Here is an 18,792-nt window from a genome sequence, read left to right as displayed (position 1 = left end):
TGTTTAATTGAATTTATTATATGCACTATATACAGATACTAAAATGCCTTGCAGTTGTGCCCCATGAACACTTCAAATTTGAGTAGACAGGTGAGTCCGTGTGAAGTAAATAAATTATAAAAACAGAAATTACTCAAAAAGACCTCTAATGTTTGTGATCCCAAAAAAGCAATACAGGGCAGGACAAATTTCTTTCAAATGAAGCACTACTATCTAACTTTGCGGAATCTGTATAGCTATTCAGTATGATGTTTTTACCACTGAAACATGGCACTGTTGTCAAGGTACCATTTAAAACATAGCAAAACAAAGCAAAACAAAGAAAAAAAAAAAAAAAAAAACAGTGGACTGATACTTCTTTTCCACCAAACCCAAGCACACAAGAAACTATACTAAAAAGCTTTCAGTTTGTGTTTCCTAGGGCACATGTCTCAAAAACAAGTTGCTTTTTGAATTATAGACATGTATAAAACATTCTTTATAAACCTCTAATCTTAGACTTATCTTTTTATGTAAGTAAATTAGGTCCTTACCTAATAGTAGTTGCTATGAATACTCTATGACATACTGATAGGACCATGATAAAAGAAAACTGGAGAGGAAGAAAGCTGCATAACATTTAAAAATGTAGAAAACTCGGATTACGATGATGATTAACATTGTTAAGGCTGTATATTCAAGCACTGTATGTTAAGAGAGCAGTGGATATGAATTTAGGCAATAAGAAATGTCCTGCTTTATGTATGATACTGTAATTATAGAATGATATTGTCAACAGCTGATTGTTGGCATAAACTGGCTACTTATAGCAGGTATGCGAGTTAATAAAGATAGCAGAAGATGGCAGAAATGAATTCTGAAAAATGATAGCCAGTTTTCTCCAGCAGTCAGCCTGATAAGTAAAACTCCAAGATTCTAGCTCTGCATCTAAATGAAATACTCTTTTTTCTCCTCTGCATTGACTTGGCTGCCTTCTGCATTGATAATGGCTGTGTCGGCATCAGGTGCATCTTCAGCTCCTTTTGCTTCATTTGTTAAATATGTTCCTATAGGAAGCAGTACAACAGGAAAAAAAATTAGATTTTTTTGGCTTTACATTGTATTGTATAAAGTATATTTCCAACAGTGCTCTAATTGCTTCATGAATGGAGTAACATATAATTTTAAAAAGTTTTAGTATGAATGATAGCAGTATACACAACTTTCTAATTAGGTTAAGAAATATTTATGGTATTAAAACTGATAATGCATATTATCACATCACACAGATTCACATATATCCATGATAAATGAAGGAAATATCATGAGAAAAATCCACTCTATCTAAATGCTGTAACATGCAATTATATAATAAGTGATAAAGTTTTGGATATTTCATGGTATAGCTAGCCATAAAAACAAACCAACTTTGAAGATTTAGATTTTCATTAAATGTGTATTTAAAAAAAAACACTATTTTTTTTGTATTTCTATTTTTCACGATCTTATCCATACTTTAATTTCACAGAATTGTATCATAGCCATTTCCAAGAATTACAAGATAGAGGTAGCTTCATTAACTGAACCCACTCATGATACACTATCACAGACACTTTTTATGTGTCTAAGTTATGTAAGTTCAGGATATGAATAAAAAGAACTGTGTACAACAGCCAATTTTTACTTTGTTACAGCATTATTTGTGTTGGCATAAGTTGCACATGTTATCATTCAGGAAGAAAAGCAAAGCAAAAGAGACACATTTTCATTGGTTCATTAAAAAATTGTTTTCTTCCTCACACAGTCCTACTCAAATTAAAAAGATATGTTTATCAGCTTCTGTCTGCTAGCCATAAGATTATCCTATCGAAAATGAGATTCAATGAGTTAATACCAACAAGAATCCTCACTTCACTTTTTTGGGAGTGGGGGTGGGGAATCAACCAAGATTTAACAATTGGTCTGTAAGCCACTCAGAGGTTAAATTTCTGGAAATTATTTTGGAATTAACTAGGTCAAAATAGGATCATACAGAGGCTTAGTCAGTCAGTGTCACTTCACCCCTGTTATCTCTAATGGTGGAGAGGATTCAAAATGAAGGGAGTAGAATTCCTAAGGTGAAACCTCTGAATAAGGATAAAACTTGACCCATGAATTAAATCCTTATTCCAGTGGAATCATTAGTAAAAGTGACCCTGATCTGAAAACCCACCATCAATATTTAATATTATCTTTTAAATGCATATTGAAAGTATTAGCACAATTTATGACAATGAAATGTCTTGTTTACTCAATTGTTTACTCAAGTCTCCTGAGTTGATTTACTGGTTAAAATTACGAGGTCATGTAATGAAGTGATTAAATAGAAAGCGAAGGGCTAGAACCCTTTCAGTCTCTTTAAATCACTGACTCATTAGATGACCATGGGCATGTAACTAGATATCCTTTGCCTTAGTCCACTGTAAAACTGGGAAAAAATCAGGGACTTCACTCACAACCAGATTGTGAACTGAGCTGTGCTGTCCAAATTATTTAGCAGATGAGGAAAGGTGAAAGGGAAATGCACTCCCACATGAAATCATGCCTTGCTTCCAAAAGTGAGTGAGCTTCCACTAAATCTATCCTACCTTTATGTCTTGCCAGGTATCGACCAAGCAGAATTATAGAACATAGCGTTACAAAGACAACTACAGCCACTATTCCTCCTATAAGAGCGTGGTCAGGTCCGGTCTTTCCAGCCAAAGCATTAGGATCTAGAGGGAGAAACAAAAAACGGAAGTGGTCCTACACAGACAAAAATAGACAAGAAAATTCACAATACCAAGTTTTATACTGATCATCCTGAAAATAGGGCATTTTCATTTTTAATATTCAGCATGGCGATTCCCACTTTTGCTACCAGTATCTTATCAACAACATAGCGCTGCTTGTATTCCCAGATTGTTAAAGCCCTGAGGACATCACAGTTATGAAAAATATTACCTTATTCTTCCTTGGCAGAGGTTATTAAATGGGAAAGGTTTCTGGTTTTGCCCTCGTCATTTTACAACTGAAAACCTGTCCATAGCTATTTATAGAAGCAAAAACAAGGAACTGAGAATTGGGGATCAGATAGCATCAGCAGAATAGTTTCTGCATAATACATAATTTATAGAACTGATTCTCAGTAGGGAACCCTTATACATTCTCTTCCTCTCTTTCCTATCCTATTGCACCAGAAATAAAAAAGGCAGATAAAGTGCAGCCTTGCCAAGTTCCTCTGCAGATGGCTGAGTCTGCATGAATTTGGTCAGATAAAGGTATCAGGCAACCTAAAAGATCATCATTCAGTCTCAAGTTTTAGCTTGTGAATTTCCTAAGGATACCTGATTAACCCAAAGTGAGCAAGCTGTAATAGATGTAACAATGTTTTACTTGTCATTTTACTAACTGTGCTGAGCGTTAGGACTACTGTCAGATTTAAGCTTTCTGTGCTGGTCATTTGTCTTTTCTGTTGTCTGGTGCTTTACAAAAGTTCCCAAGAGGCAATCATGGGAAATGACACTACTTAGGCGTGAGTAATTCCTTGGAGCTTTTGAACAATGAACCAGCCACCACTGACTGTTGACTCATCTGAAATATTCAAAAGGAAAAAAATCAATCTAAGGATCACGGTAAGATTTCTCGTCTTTTTTGATGAAAATGCCTCTGCTACAAAGTAATAGTAATTCTCTCAAGATGCTATTAGCATGTTCTCTATGTAGCAATCAGTCTACACATACTGCTTCAAGGGCACTTCCCTTGTAGGAGTTGTTTATATTTTACAAATAGCCTGCAAATAACTTCTTTGCTTTGCAAAGAGAAAGATAGGAAAAATATTTACACAGAAAAGAGGCTAAGTCCATAAAGATGATTAAAGGGCTTCTGATAATGGCTAGAAAGTGTGATCCTATGATCCCATGATTTCATGCTTCTTTGCTGACCAGATCACTGTATACTATTTAGGTAAGTTATATAGATATATCTACATACACAAATATATAGATAAAGTAGAATCATTTATAGAACCATTATACAGATTAAATAAAAGTATCCTGTTTTCCCCATTCTTTTGCAAACTATTAAGCATACTGAAACTAGATTTCCAGATTTGCTGGAGCAGGGAGCCACATGGCCCACTGTTACAGATAGAGATCTGCTCCTAACAGAAACCGAATCCACGAGGCATGGCTTCTTCACTCATTTCTGGCTTTCAGTGCTCCCAGCTGTTTCTCTTCTGGCTGCTAAAAGGATGCTGGGGAATTTGGCCACAGCACTTCTGTGGACATGATGGCAAACAGTAGTTAGTGGCCTCAAAAGAGCTTGAAACACCTTATAAAGTCAGCTGTGCCTGTCTCCTCCTCCGTCTCCATGAACCCCCTGGCATGGTGCAACCATCAGTGGCACTAAGCTGTGGATGGAGAATTGGTCCAAGAGGGTATCAGCTCCCTTTTGGTGATTAAAAATAACCCTGAGCTCTGTGCGCCGGTAGCCTTGCGGGGAAAAGAAAGAGGGCTGAAAACTTGTCCCCCCAAAGCAGCGTGGAGCGTGCAGCCATCCTTCCCTGAGTCTTGCAGAGGCTCTAGTTTCCAAGGGAAGTAATAGGGAGGTGACCGCTTGCTTGTGAAAATGGAAGGTGACAGCTGCTGTAGGATTTATGAAAGGTTTGTCAGCCTGCTTGACGCATCTAGCAAATTCCTCCTTCTGTGGTGCCTGTAACAAAGTTGCTGTAAACCTGCTCCCTGCAGCAAAAAGGCAGAACCAATTTGGGCACTAGAGCAGCAAGGTGCCCAGGGCTGTGACCTGCAGGAGATGCTCTGCCCCAACACCAGGCCAGGAGCAGCACGAACACGTTTTCTCACTAAAAAGTAATTCCTGCTAAAATACTGGAAGTAAAATAAAAGAATAAAAGGGGATATTATACAGGTCAATATCCTTCTTCCTGGAGAGTATAATCCAAAGTCTAACTTCTAAGGGTTAGCAGAGCTCTTTATCAAGAGGCATTTTTTTTGGAAAGCTGAATGCAGTGTGTATTTTTAGCTCAATACCCAGATTTACACATACCTCCTCTGTGAGCTTTAATAAACATTACAGATAAAAATCCTCACAATACACTGAGAGATGAATATGTCTCCGTCCTTTTATCTTCAGGTTCTTCCTTATACATAGCTCCTCACTCCTCCTCTGAGATACCTGATGCAACGGACTACCCAAAGTGACCTATATATATGGTTCCCACAAACTAGTGTGGATTAATGAGATTTTTACTGTTTCTATAGGTTGAAATTCTTGACCTTAAAATTAATTTTAGCCATTCATCGAATGCAAAAATGATATTGTATTGATGGTAAAATCTCTTAACCTTGGTATCAAAGCAAGATTATATTGATAATTGTTAATAGTCAAATTTGTCCAAGAATAAACTTGTATATGACCTATTTCCACTATATCACCACCGAACTACTTATCTGTTAAGAGTGAAAGGAAAGGAAGGAAGGGAAGGAAATAAAGAAAGATCCTCAAAAGTGACCAACATTTTCTTGGGAAACATGAACACTTTCATCTCAAAATGACAATCTGCACAGCATAAACAATATTATGAATGGAAAAGTGCTCATTCTTCTCATTAAAAAATAATGCTAACATTAAATATAAATAAGCTTTACATTATACATACAGAGTAATGCACTATACTTTTGCCATTCATGAAATGACCTGAGCCCCAGGAGAGAATTACAGGTCTGTGGCTATCTATCAGCTTACAAGTAACTACTGTGTCAAAATGTGCCTCAACAGCATCTGAAGGATAGAAATAAAAGGTCTGGTGACCATAACATTTTGTATTTTAGGCAACTATAGAGTAGTGGACATATATATTTATTCAAGTATTCTTGGCATCTGTATTACCAACTCCCATTAAAGCTGGTAAAACTGTTAAAGTGTATATTTGGCTAAATGACCCACAATTTGCTTTCCAAATAATGCAACAGTATTAAGATTATTTTTAGATTCCCATTATAAGCTTCAGGAGATTTCCCAGATAAATCTCATCCACACACACATATACATGCAATGAATGAAATTTTAAATATTCAATTGTACCATAAGCACTTATATACCAGCTGTTTTCAGAAAGATTTTAATTGGTCTGTTCCCTTTTAAAATATGGATTGTTTTTAGTCCATGAGTACAGGCAGCTACAGTCATCATGGTCTAAGAGACTGAAATTCAAATTTTGTCATCAGATATTCAAAGATCAGTTCCTTTTGTTTGTTTTATTTTACTCTTTGATGGGACTAAGGAAATCTTATAGCCAGATAATGATACAAAAGCTCAAAATTATTTTTTTTGTGTGTTTTTGTCCTAAATTTAGGAAGTCTCTTTAGAATACTGATTGCTGATGCTGTGAAGTTGCATCCATTTTCAGCTTCTGGGATTTGCCCCCATTATTGTTTGTTCATGTACTTACAAAGATAACATGCATAAAATGACTAAGAGGAGAAAACTGGATCATTCATTAAGAAGTGATATGTATCAAACAAACCTTAGATCTATAAATAAGTACATATGTGCAATTTCTGACCTGATGACAAACTTTTAGAATGCAGAATATTTTTATGAGAATTCACACATTAATTGAGCATAGAAATTTCTGAACAGTTTTCCATTTGTTGGCATAAAATATATGTTAATTATTCATCTAATTCAATTTTTTTTCTGCATAAGTTTCCTTCTTATTCGAGCATAGCTGACTTCACAAAGCAGGCTGTGCAAAAGGGTCAGGTAACCCAAAAGATAAGTAGTGGTAGAACAAGCACATTTGTGAATGCTGAAATGGTGGCATATTTTAGGGAATACAGTCAAGTAGTCCCCTCTTCATTACGACAGAAATTGTAAAACTTTCTTAATGTGTATTTTTGGCTCAGGTGCTGAAGTAAAAAAGTTTTAAAAAATATCACTTTTGTTGCCGCGCTCTGGCTCGGTCCCATGGCGCCACCAGGGGAGCACTGCAGCTTCCCGCTGCAGGGCCACAAAGCACAGACCTCAATGTGAGAGATGCTAAAATGGCGTTTTATTGTGAGCTGCGCTCAAGCTTACATACAGTTGCATTTCGTTCCCACCCCTAGTCTGCGCGTCACACCGCGTGATCTTCCGCTACGCCTACTCTACCGCTTCTCATGCAAATATCTTTGTCTACGCAGTTTCCCAAGATCCCCCCCACACTTTGAGTATAAGATGTATCCAGATTTGAGGAATTCAAAGTAATTTGTTTTGAGCATTTTTACTAAAAGAAAAAAAATTGAAATTAAGGTCCTAATTTGCAAATGGATTTAAACAACACTCACAAAATAGGTGAAACAAAACTATTATTCAGAAATGACTGTTCTTTAAGGCTGTGAAAAGAATAGGGATGTCCCGTCCCTCAGACAAGTGCTGAAACCACCAGCCGAATCACTTTTGTCGACTCCAGGAATAATCCATTGCTTCGGCAAAGTGGAACCGTTCCAGCAAGGGATCCTGGGGAATGGCTCCATGTTACAATCCATGTGGCAGGAAAACTTCAAGTGATTCCTGCCTTTTATCCCCGTCTTCATGGGCTTGTTATCACTCCGCAGTGCAGTTTGCCCCTGCTTGGCAGTTTTGCTAAGGCAGTTGTTCAAGGGCCTGGCTCAAAACAACATCAGTAAAGCAATGTGTATTTGCAGATAGGGGAACCCAAACAGCACAAAAAAAGTTCCTCTATCATATTTGACAAGCTGTTAATTTTTTGCAGATAAGGACAGAGCAAGAATGAGTGGACTAAGTTAGTGAAGATTTCTGGGGAAAATCTAGCAAGGAATCACAAATCATGAGACATCTGAACATGCATTATATTTAAGTGCCTTAGCCAGAAGACTTATAAAATACATACACAAAAAAAGGTAAGCAAGTAAAGGACAGGGATGCCACCTCTTTCTTTTGGGTTTTGTGAAGTTCACCAGGGAATATAATGTTAAATTAGAGGTATTTCCCATCGAAATTCCTGTGTATTTCAGCTTGATGTCCTAAGGAGAGATGACTTGTTTGATCATGCTCTTTCGCTCTGATCTAATTACTTAAGAACAATTGATAAATTTCAGCTAATTTTAAGTGACAGTAAAGATCTCAAGTTCATTGCTTTCCTATAACTACCCCAAAGGACAGGCTGCTGCAGCAGCTCGCTCCTTCTTAGGCAGCAGAGAACATATAGGAAGGAATACCTTCAAAAAACCCCTAATGGAGACAAAAGCTTGAGTCAAATTCTGTGCCCAAGAATCAATTTTTCAATAAAGGTTTCTTTCCACTTTGAGTTCTTTGGTGTCTAATAAGGAACAGATCCATTTTGAAGCTCTTCACGGTTGGGGGCATTTATAACCTCTAAACCCTTCCCACCTCCCACTTCTCTCCTTCCTCACGCCCCTACTCTCCCTGCTTCCGTTCCCTCTTGTCTCCTAATGGGTCAGCGCACACTGCAGCATTTGTATAATTCAGTTAAAAAGTCAGTCAAACATGAGGCATAATTTCATTGAAAAACAGGGAAGGTTCTTTTTCTGCAGCTCATGGAACAAACTTGTTATTTTAAAATGCATTCAGGCTAAAATCATTTACCAGATTCAGCCATATGTTCCATATAATTTTTGATGGTCCCAAAAATATAAGCTTTGGCAAAAAAAAAAAAAAAGAAAAAAAGAAAGGGAACAAAAGAAGAAGAAGAAGCAAAACCAAAACCACTCAATTATTTCTCCAAGCTTCAGTATGAAGAAGACTAAAATAGGAACTTACTTCATAAATATGGACAAGAGATAGGACTGAACTAACAGCTTTGATAGCTGACAAGGTATTTGATTTAGGAAAAGCAGCAGCAATGTTTTCTGTGATAAATGCAGGTAAGTAGAATTTACTCATGTCAGTATCCTAATTTAGGCACCCTAGACTTTGGTTCCCCTTGCCTAGCCTCGAGTGCTGGAACAGGTACTTTTAATCCCTTTTTGTAATATACCACCATACCACCTATATACATGTACTTGAAACTTGTGAAAGTATTGTTAAGAAGGAAAAGAAATTTTTTGCACCTTCATTTAAATTGCAAAGAGTAGCTGCCCAAAGGGGCTGGTTCTGAAATTCATTGAAAATGTGTTTTGTTATTAACCAATTTTGAACTTAAAATATGTGACAGGCTTCTTTTTCCTTCAGTGCCTGAAGCAAAGAAGAACAAAACAGTGAACTAATATACAGCATATATAAACTTCTATTTTAATAGGAGAACATCATCAACCATAGAGAAGACAGGCAGAAGAAAAGTTTACTTGTAAACCTTCAAAAGAATTGCTAGCCTTTTCTCCTCGTATTACTGCAGTGGCATTTTTGGCACATTTTGCCTCTAAGTGTTTTTCTCATAGCACTGAGTTATATATATTTTCCTATTAATAAAAGCCCAGATCACAGGAGAATAAAAGCCCCACAGTAATGTTTCAGGAGCTGAATCTACAGCTCCTTTTGAGAGTTCAAATTGTGCCTGTGAATCAGAGATTTCTTTCACTGAAGGAAAAAAACAAATGTGTTCTGTAGTGTATTCGTAAGTGGTCCTTATCAAAGGTAAGTAAAAGTATTACCCATATCTATTTATTTTGAACATGTATTTTTGCAAACATAATAAGAATGGAGATATCTACAATGGTTAAACATGAAGAGTTTAACAATAATTTTCAGGGTCCTTAGAGCCTCGTTCCAGATTTTGTCCTGTGTCTTATTTCATTGACACAGTTTTTTAAAGATTTTTTTCCCTTAGTATTTTTCTAAAAGCTCCAGTTTCCTGAAGGGAACAGTTTCTCTAATTAGAACACATAACAGACTTTTCTTATTGACAACATTGTATTTTTGTCTTTCAATAAAGTCATTAATTGCTTCAGACTTTACCTTAGAAAAAAAGAGCTACAATCTGCAAATTTTTGCCTTCATTCTGCTTTCTGTAGAGGATAAGAAAGTCAATTCAGAGTCTGAGGAAATATTTGCAGCCTGTCCAACTATAACTAATGCCTACTGAAATAGGAAGAAGTGAGGAAACAGACAACTGTCACAGATGATGGAAAAATATCCCTGTTAAAAGCTGTTGCTCCAAGTGAATCAACTGCGATCTGCAGCACAAGAGGCAGATGATGTCTTAACTCTGCTTCCAGCATTTTAATTTTTGTTCTTCTGAAGCTCCAGAATGCTCAATGCCTCCACTGCATAAAACAAAGCAAAGCAGACTGAAGCTTGCAAACTTCAGTTTATTAGACATAAAAAAAGGAAAACCCCAACCCTACGTGAAAATCAAGATGTGTGACTTCTCAGTTTGTGAGAGAAACTGCACTTCTTAAGTGTCATCTTTCCTCCTCACAAAATGTAGGAGGATCCCTGCTCTTCTTGGTTCTCCTCATCATAAAAAGGACAGACACCAGCTGGAGTAGGTGTGTGTGTATGTGTACACCTCCTTTTCCTGTTATCAGAAATTAATTGCCTATACAAATAATGAACTGATCTCTAATTAACACAGAGAGTGAGATACCAATGATTTCTTCTGTTCCCTTCCTTGTAGTACCTTGTAGTTGTGGCTTTTGATAATTTCCTACAGATGTAGATTTGTTAGAGGGAATATGGAACTGATTTGTGACTGCTATAGGGAAGGGGAGTGTGGAGTCTGTGCTCAGTGGACTTTGCGCTAGGCATCCATTGCTGCCTGCTGTCACAGGGGGTTGGATCCAGGCAATCAGACGGTCTCTTCCAGTCTTATCTTTCACATACCATGAAAAAGCAACACATTATCATCACATTTATACATCATGAAATATGGTGAGATTGCTAAGATAAGAATCAAAACATTTTTAAAAGTTATTCTGCTAACCTTAAGAAAGTCCCAATAGCTCAAGACTACTAGAAAGTAATATAAATGTTTCTACTATGACTTAGCTTTTATGGTATCTTTTATACAAGCTCCCTCAAGATTGCTTCTCAGAGTTAACTAGTACAACTGCAGAGCTCAAATAATGAATACTACCTCAGGTACCTCAGAACAAGAAGGTAGACGTGCTTTCAACTGAGAAATGGCATGAAACAAATGGAGAAGTTCAGTAAAGTGTAGAGATACAGACAAAGCTGTTTCCGATGGTGGAAGCTAGAGAGGAGAAGGCTTTCTCACCAGTATAGTAGACACACAGAAGTAAGGTTAGCAGAGAATATGTATGGTTGTATGAGGATCAGAGAGGCATGAATAAATTCACAGCTTCAAAAGGTACATTACACTGACTGTGTTCATGAGAGTTTCAAAAACAAGAAAGGCAACTTAAATTTAATTGAAGAACAACCCTAATTAAAACTTATTCTGTGGTGGAAGAAAAACTATTGTTCAAATGAATTCTTTATGACTGTCATACTATTTTTTTACCGAATCAGATTAGAATAATTATAAGCCTATAATGACATCAAAACACCCCAGTAAAACCAGCCACTTAAAGCCAGAATCTGACACCTTATTCATGCTGAATAGCAATTTAATCTGCCGTGGGACTACTCAGTATGAGTAATTGTAACAGAATTTCCTCTTTGGCAGTTAATAGCATATTTTATCTGTCAATATATCTCTAAAAGATTAGCTAGGCATACTTGCAGTTAGGGTAACTGATCCAAAAGAGGTTGTTGACTGATCCACCTCATCTCAGAAACAGAGATTTGAGAGACATTACCTGACACAGTCTGCTGTAATACACAGAGTAACAGAAAAGAATAGTAAATTATTGATAGGAAGGTAAGAATAGTAAATTATTGATAGGAAGGTGAGTATCCCTATTAAGTGTTTAAGTCATCTTTTATAACCATTTTAATCAGGGCATAAAATCCTATGTAAATTCTTTGGGACAACAGCAATATCCATTAGTGAAGTTTCTGTCCAAGCAATAAAATCACATTCAATTTGTTTGAATTTTTGCCCATGGTTTAATTTAACGCTATCTATTCTTTATGCCATCTCTGCACTAATGGAAACAACAATATTTTCCTCATTTAAAAATGACATGCTTGATGGAATTCAGTATCTTAACCAAATTCTCCCTTGAGAACATTAAGACTTTGTTGTTTTCAGATGCCTTAAAGTTAAATACCATCCAGTTCTTAGTAGCAGACTGTGTTTGCTCTTAATGCCATTGATTGGTAATGGATTGCTAAGAATGAAGTTGATCTTTGCTTTCCTGAAGGCTTCTGGTATTCATGAAAAAGTAAAACTATATAGTTTTGGGGTTATGGGCCTATTTTTTAACTCAGCTGAGCACATTCATTTCTAGCAGCACTCATGATCCCTACTGTCAACACTGCTAGCTGCAATATATCCAAACTCTACCAAGGGGGTCAAATCTACACTAGTTTGCAACTAACAGATTCATTTTTTACCTTCTCTTGAGACAGCAATGAAGACTGAAAAAGCAGAGGTCCAGTGTAATTACTATGTATATTTCAGATTAAATAAATGTGATAAAAGCTTCCATCTGGCTGTTGATCAAATGTGCAAAGGCAGGCTGATTTTCCGTGACATATTACAATATGTCTCTTGTAACAGTCCCTAATGCCATCCTGTAAATTACTTACATCTGGGATTACTTGACTACGGCAGACAGAAATATTACTCACTGCTTAAGTGCTGCCTAGTGGGAGTATGGAAGATGTGGTCTAATCTTAAAGTTGTTAAGCAAGGCATTAAGAAATAATGGGGCCATGTTTATTTTACTAAATGGCGATTGTGCTCGCACTATTTGAAGATGGCAGACTCAATTTAATAGTAGCCTGAGCTATATTCCTGGTGCTGAAAAGCTGTACAAAGTCTACAGCTGGGGAAAGAAGTGTAAGCAGTGTGCTGGCACAGTACTACAGGAGAACTTTGAAAATGAGAAAAATCCTGCTGGTTAAAATATGTCAATGGTTTCAAATACTATTCTATCTGCTGACAAAATGCAGGCCTCTTTCTGGACAGCAACTCTGAGATTCAGAGTCTGTAATAAAAAAATCCCCCAACCAGCCACCCTAAAAAGAAACAACAGAAAAGTCATGGGAAAATTAAAAAATGATGCTGGCATATCTCCATTTAGTGTACACCTTTTCTTGCAGTGGTGGTTGGAACGGGTGAAGAATCATCTCTTATTACATTAGTAAAGGTCTTTTAAATAGCTTATGCTAAGAAAAGATGTCTAGGAGAAAGAAAAGGAGATATTCATCAAAGAGCAACTACTTGAGATGAGAAAGGCTGTTCTTTCCTATGATTATAGCTCCTAGAGGTTTACAGAAGACTCACAAAAGAACAACAAAATTAATTCAGGATTGAAAATACCAATGCTTATTTTAAAAGCAAGAAAATTCTCTTACTCTAGCCACACCAGAGATATTTCTAGTGTGCAGTATTAAGTTTTTCCTTCTTGTTGAGCATTCATTCTGCACACAAAGTGTACCAGGACACTCTGCATAAATCAGAGGTGCTGCCCAGCAGGAAGAGTTTTGGCCCTTTTAATTCTTGTTGCAAAGCCCAGCAAAAATCTCCTCTTGCTCTACAGCTCTTAAAAGGACAGCACTTTCACGCTGCACTGGTTAAAACTGGTGTTCTTCTAGCCATTGGTCTGGAAAAAATGCTTGGAAGCATTTATGAGTCTAGTAAACATCTCATGGTATGTTTGGCTCTAGCAATATTCTGCTCATCTCCTATTTGCTCACTCTACCAAGTCACTTTTCTTTCCTCTCCCTATTCAGTTCTCACTCTATTTTAACTGCCTGAGATTTTCCACATAATCCCTTCACCCTAATTTGTCTCATTAGCCTGCATTGCTTGGCATCCAATCTTACTTAAACAAAATGGTTTGTTAAATGATGTTCCTTTTTAAAAGGTAAATGACGGGCGAGTGAAGAGTTAACAGGACTGAAGTTTGTCAATTGATATGCAGAAGAACTGATAGCACAAGAGCTGACGTGCACAAAGCTGTTGAACAGAGGACTTAACAGGACTGAAGAAGTCTACCAACCGATATGCGCAAGGATTGATATGTGCAAGGCTGCGGAATGATTAACAAGACTGGAGAAGTGAAGTCTGCCACCTGGAATCCGCACGGACCCCCGGGGAGGGAAGAAGCAATACGGAGGTGTTGGGGTCTTGCCTCGCTAGCAGGGTCCTTCCGAGCAGACAAACAAACAGTCCTGTGATTGTGAAACTTGCTAAAAGTCAGCAAAAGCAGTGCTTGCCCAGAGCCCCAGCCGTATAGAGAGAGACTTGGGAGCTAGGAGAGTTTGAGCAGGGACGGGAACGTGACCTGATCATCCTCTCCGGCTGGACCGTGAGTATCCCCCCCCTCCCCTTTTCCTGGGACGCTGGGTTAAGGTAACTCCTCGAGGTTGAGAGCCCTCTCACTAGGAGAGTGCACAAGAAAGCTTTCAAGTAGGGATAAGCAGTGCTTCCAATTAATAACGCAGTAATCGACGGTTTCAGGTTATCCTTTCTAAATTAGTAACTGATGGTTTTGTGTTATCCTTTCTAAATTAGTAATCGCATTATTTTAATGGATGTTACTAATCCAAGAACTTGTGTGAGGAAATAAACATCTTTTTTATTATTATTATATTACTGTCTCAGTCATTGCTATCAAACCTTCATAGCATGACAGCGTGACAGTAAAAAAACTAGTTTAAAAAAGTAGTCCTCTCTTTAGGACATCATGAACACAAAATGCAAAAGAAAAAAAGAATGTTCCAAACTAGCTGGAATTAACAGGACTCTTCCTAATGGCACCGTTGAGCAGCTTTTCATTATCTCTTTCCTTTTTCCCTTCCTTCCTTCTTGCTTTCACAGTCTGTTCCCATTACATTACAGCCAGGTAAGGACATAATGTTCATCTTTGAAGTATTCTGTCAGCTTAAAATGATTAAAAAAAAAGAAGATCATTCCAAAAATGTGATTCTGATCATTATGGCATTCTATTTAATATACAAGCTTTTATTACTGTCAGCAAAATTTTAGTTAGGACTATCTCACTAGTATCTATAACTATCTCATTCTAGATATGAAAGACTAGTAAATACTACATTCAGCTGAAAAACAGGGATACATTCCGAAAGGCTGAACATATAAAGCCAAATGTGGATATTTTAAATTTTCCAGTGCTACAGGCCCTCATTCAGCTAAAAAGTATGTAATAAATCACAGAATCACAGAACGGTTGAGGTTGGAAGGGACCTCTGGAGCTCATCATAAGTGGGACTTAATACACGATTCAGTGCTTTTGTTCAGCTGGAACAGGAGTGTTAGATCCTAGTATCAGTTTACAGGAGACATGGTTCCAAAAGAGAGAGGGATAAACTAAGCAGGGAACTTTAGCTGCAAGAAGAGGTGTCTTTAGCCCTCCTTGCACAGCTTTAGCATCGTGCTCCTCCTCCTGCAGAGGTGAGATTTGTGAATTCAGACCTTCTCTCTGAGGCCTGAGCACCACAGTCCCAATGTGAGGAGCAGCAGCGAGCCTGGGGTGATGGGCAAGGCACAGTCCAAGCATCCCCCTCGCTGCTAGCAACCTTTCATCAGAGCACTGCTCTGGTGACCTGGGCCAAGGAGGCAGCACGTGGCCTGCTCCCGCAAAGTTCATTTTGGTAATTAAGGCAGAAGTTTTTTTTCATGTCTCCCAGTTTAGCAAGATCACGAAATGCCACGTTTGCTCTGCCTAGTGATGACTTTGTTCACAACTCTTAGCCTAGATGCTAGTGAGCTGTCCCTCCACAGCACCATACTGGCGACAAGCCTGGGAGAGCAAGATTAGTTTTCCAGTGATTTGACTAAAGCATGGAAAATGCAGATTTAAATCCTTTCCATGCAACAAATACTTTGTGTAAGTTTAGGCAAAGTGTTTTGTCTATCTGTGCCTCAGTTTCCCCAAATAAACTGTGAAAACAAGAGATGTCTCAACTGTCACTGTCAATGAGGTCGTGCAGGTACTTAACCTATCATTTCAAGCAATATTCTATTTAAGACTTCTTTAAAAAGATTTGGAATGGAGTTTAGTGGGTTTAATTTTTACTAAGTTTTTATTGGCTATATTTGGATAAAGGGAAACTGAACATCTATTATTATGTGCTTGCATAATGAAATTATTAGCTGGATGCCTATATTTCTGAGAGGCGAGACTGAACAAGATAGCTATGTGCAGCTACGTTACTAGAAGTCATTCACCTCCAGGAATCGATGAAGATAAAAATATATATAAATATGGGAATAAACCAGAAATAGGAAGAATTGACTTTCAGACCATGGTAAAAAACAGAAGAGTATTACAAATATTGTTATACATTGTTCAACAGGTAGATAAAGGGTTCAAAAATAAAGAACACTGAATTTAACAGGAAAAAATATTCAATTTTAGTATTAGAATCACTGAAGATGTAGGTCAGCTGATATAAAAAGGCAAGGAAGTTAATCTTTAAAAAAATGAAAAGCTACAGTCTCCTGGCTTCAGTTTTCTTTTTCATCCCAGTAATGTCTACTATGTCATAAGTACTAATAACTTATGTATTATGGTTAAACTTGAAAAATTATGAATAATTTAGTAACAATTTAATTTAATAACACCAACTTCTTAAAATCTCTGGGGAGAATTTAAAGGTTAGTTCCTCTACCTTCATATTAATCAAATGCAGCTATACACTTTGGAACTTTAAAATTACATGGAGCAAGCAATCCTGAATCTAGCTGTCAAGGCTGCAATGAATGATATTACAAGCCAATCATACATTTTTCTGGTAACTGAGCAACAAGAGTAATCAAAACAATCACAATAAAAAAGCCATCCAATGTTACTGTTTTAAAATTGTGTGTGTACAGGTACAGTGATTTCTCTTAATTCCATATACAACTTTAGTAACACATAAAGCACGCCAATATGTTAAGATATTTCAAAGGATGTTTGTGCCTGTCATTGCTGCCACAGCATATAAGTGGTTAAATCTTTACCATGCTATAAACTAGTATTGTTCCAAAAGTTGCCATGGCTCTGCAAAAATAAGCCATAGTATAATATATTTCACATATGTTAAGCATGACATTCCTGGTGAATGAGACACAAAAATAAAAGAGCGTGCCAAATTCAGACCTTGCAGAGCTCAATTAGTTAGTGGCCGTCAACACTCAAAAGCGTTAAGGCTCACCAAGGCTGCTAGAGGCTGGAGCACATAATGTATGAGAGAATTATGTTTGTTTGGTCTTAAGAAGAGAAACCCAAGGGATGAAATATTATTGCTGTGTTCAGCAGCTGCATGGGAAGGATAAGAGAAGATGGAGCCAGATTCTCATTGGAGGTGCACAGCGGTAGCACAAGAGGCAATGGGCACAAGCTGGAACATGGGAAATTCTGACTAGATATTGAGAAATTCTTTTTCACCATAAGGGTGGTCCAACACTGGGACAGGTTATCCAGAAAAGCTGTGGGATCTCCATCTTCGGAGATATGTAAAACTCACCTGCTTTGAGCTGGGCTTGGACCAAACAATCTCCAGAGGTCCCCTCCAACCGCTATTTTTCTATGATTACATGAAACAAGTGATAAGCCACCAAAACTAAGAATGCATGAAAGAGATAAAGAGGTTTTCCAGATTTCTGCATCTTAAATGAGTTAATATTAAACCAGGAACCTGCAGATGCATGTTAAGATCCTTTTATTGCTTTAAGACACTCTATTTTTTCTGTGTTTTTTTGACAGTGATGCCATCACTGTTATATGTATACTATCAGAAATTCAACAGGATGTCCAGTTACTTTTCTACCACCTTCTAGCAATGACACACTTGAACCAGGAACCAGGGGTTCACACAAAACACTAGAAATGGTACCACAGAAAGCAGCTGTATGCTGGCAGAGAAGAACTCTATGCGATATAATGGGCCTTTTCCTCCTCTAGTAATTTATTTTTCTTGAAATAAAATTTATTTTTTATTTCAAAAACAGGGTCACAGCAGCCATCCTGAAAAATTATTCCATACTGGATTATTTCAGATAATGTTTTACAAAGCATTATACATAACAAGAATGTCAAAGATCACCAAGTTGTTCCCATGGACTTTCCATCACATTACGTTTACAATTACTGAGAGGTTAGATTTGCAAAGATATGAGCTGACATTTCAGCATTCTGTGGCAATTGCAGCATTTTCAGTTTGAGGATTTCAGTTTTAAGGATGGCTTAACAAAACTAGTGTAATTCTGTTTTTCTCAGGTATAGCTAGGTTTATTTATAGTAAGGTCAACTCATTTGAAATCTCTTGTATCTCTTTACTCACTAGAGAAACTGTCATGTAAGTAAAAGTCTGTATGGTGTTATTTCTCTGTAATAGCAGGGGGTAAGAACCAGCAACCAAAGAAATTGCTTTTCTGGCTGTCAAACTTGATAGTCAATGCACAAAACATTTCATAGATAAAAATATACTGAGGCTTATCTCCATGCAATAACAGTTGAGTATGTATCTTTCAAAGTACACTGTAGGCCCCAAACATGGCAGGGATTCTGATGGGGCTACCACATGGAAGCCCTCATACAGCAATCTCACAACTGAATATATGGCCCAAATTTTCTCCTTGAACCTGGGGAGATAAAAATCCCATTGCAAAAACTCTCCTCTGAAATTTCCTTCTCCCAAGGTCTGTGGGAAAACCTTCTGGAGTGCATCAGGCATCTCTTTTCCTCCTGTTCCTCTCAGTCCTTTCTTCTTTGGCAATTTGACTCCAGGGAGATG

The 18,792-nt window shown here is 37.4% G+C and overlaps 1 protein-coding gene across 1 annotated transcript in view; it reads right to left on the bottom strand.

Annotated features, from left to right (window-relative positions):
- Nucleotides 1-927: 927 nt before the first annotated feature.
- The window catches only part of CADM2 (cell adhesion molecule 2), a 123,751-nt gene continuing 105,886 nt past the window's right edge, over nucleotides 928-18,792 (bottom strand). The window contains exons 7-8 of the mRNA XM_067289790.1: nucleotides 2,607-2,732; nucleotides 928-1,046 (exon numbers count right to left, since the gene is read on the bottom strand). Coding sequence (XP_067145891.1) covers nucleotides 928-1,046; nucleotides 2,607-2,732 — 245 coding nt within the window. The remainder of the gene's footprint in view (nucleotides 1,047-2,606; nucleotides 2,733-18,792) is intronic.

The sequence above is a fragment of the Apteryx mantelli genome, chromosome 1 (assembly GCF_036417845.1).
Source record: "Apteryx mantelli isolate bAptMan1 chromosome 1, bAptMan1.hap1, whole genome shotgun sequence".
NCBI classification, from domain to species: Eukaryota; Metazoa; Chordata; class Aves; order Apterygiformes; family Apterygidae; genus Apteryx; species Apteryx mantelli.
Note: the sequence above shows the minus strand (reverse complement) of the source record. Positions and strands in the feature narration are given on the sequence as shown.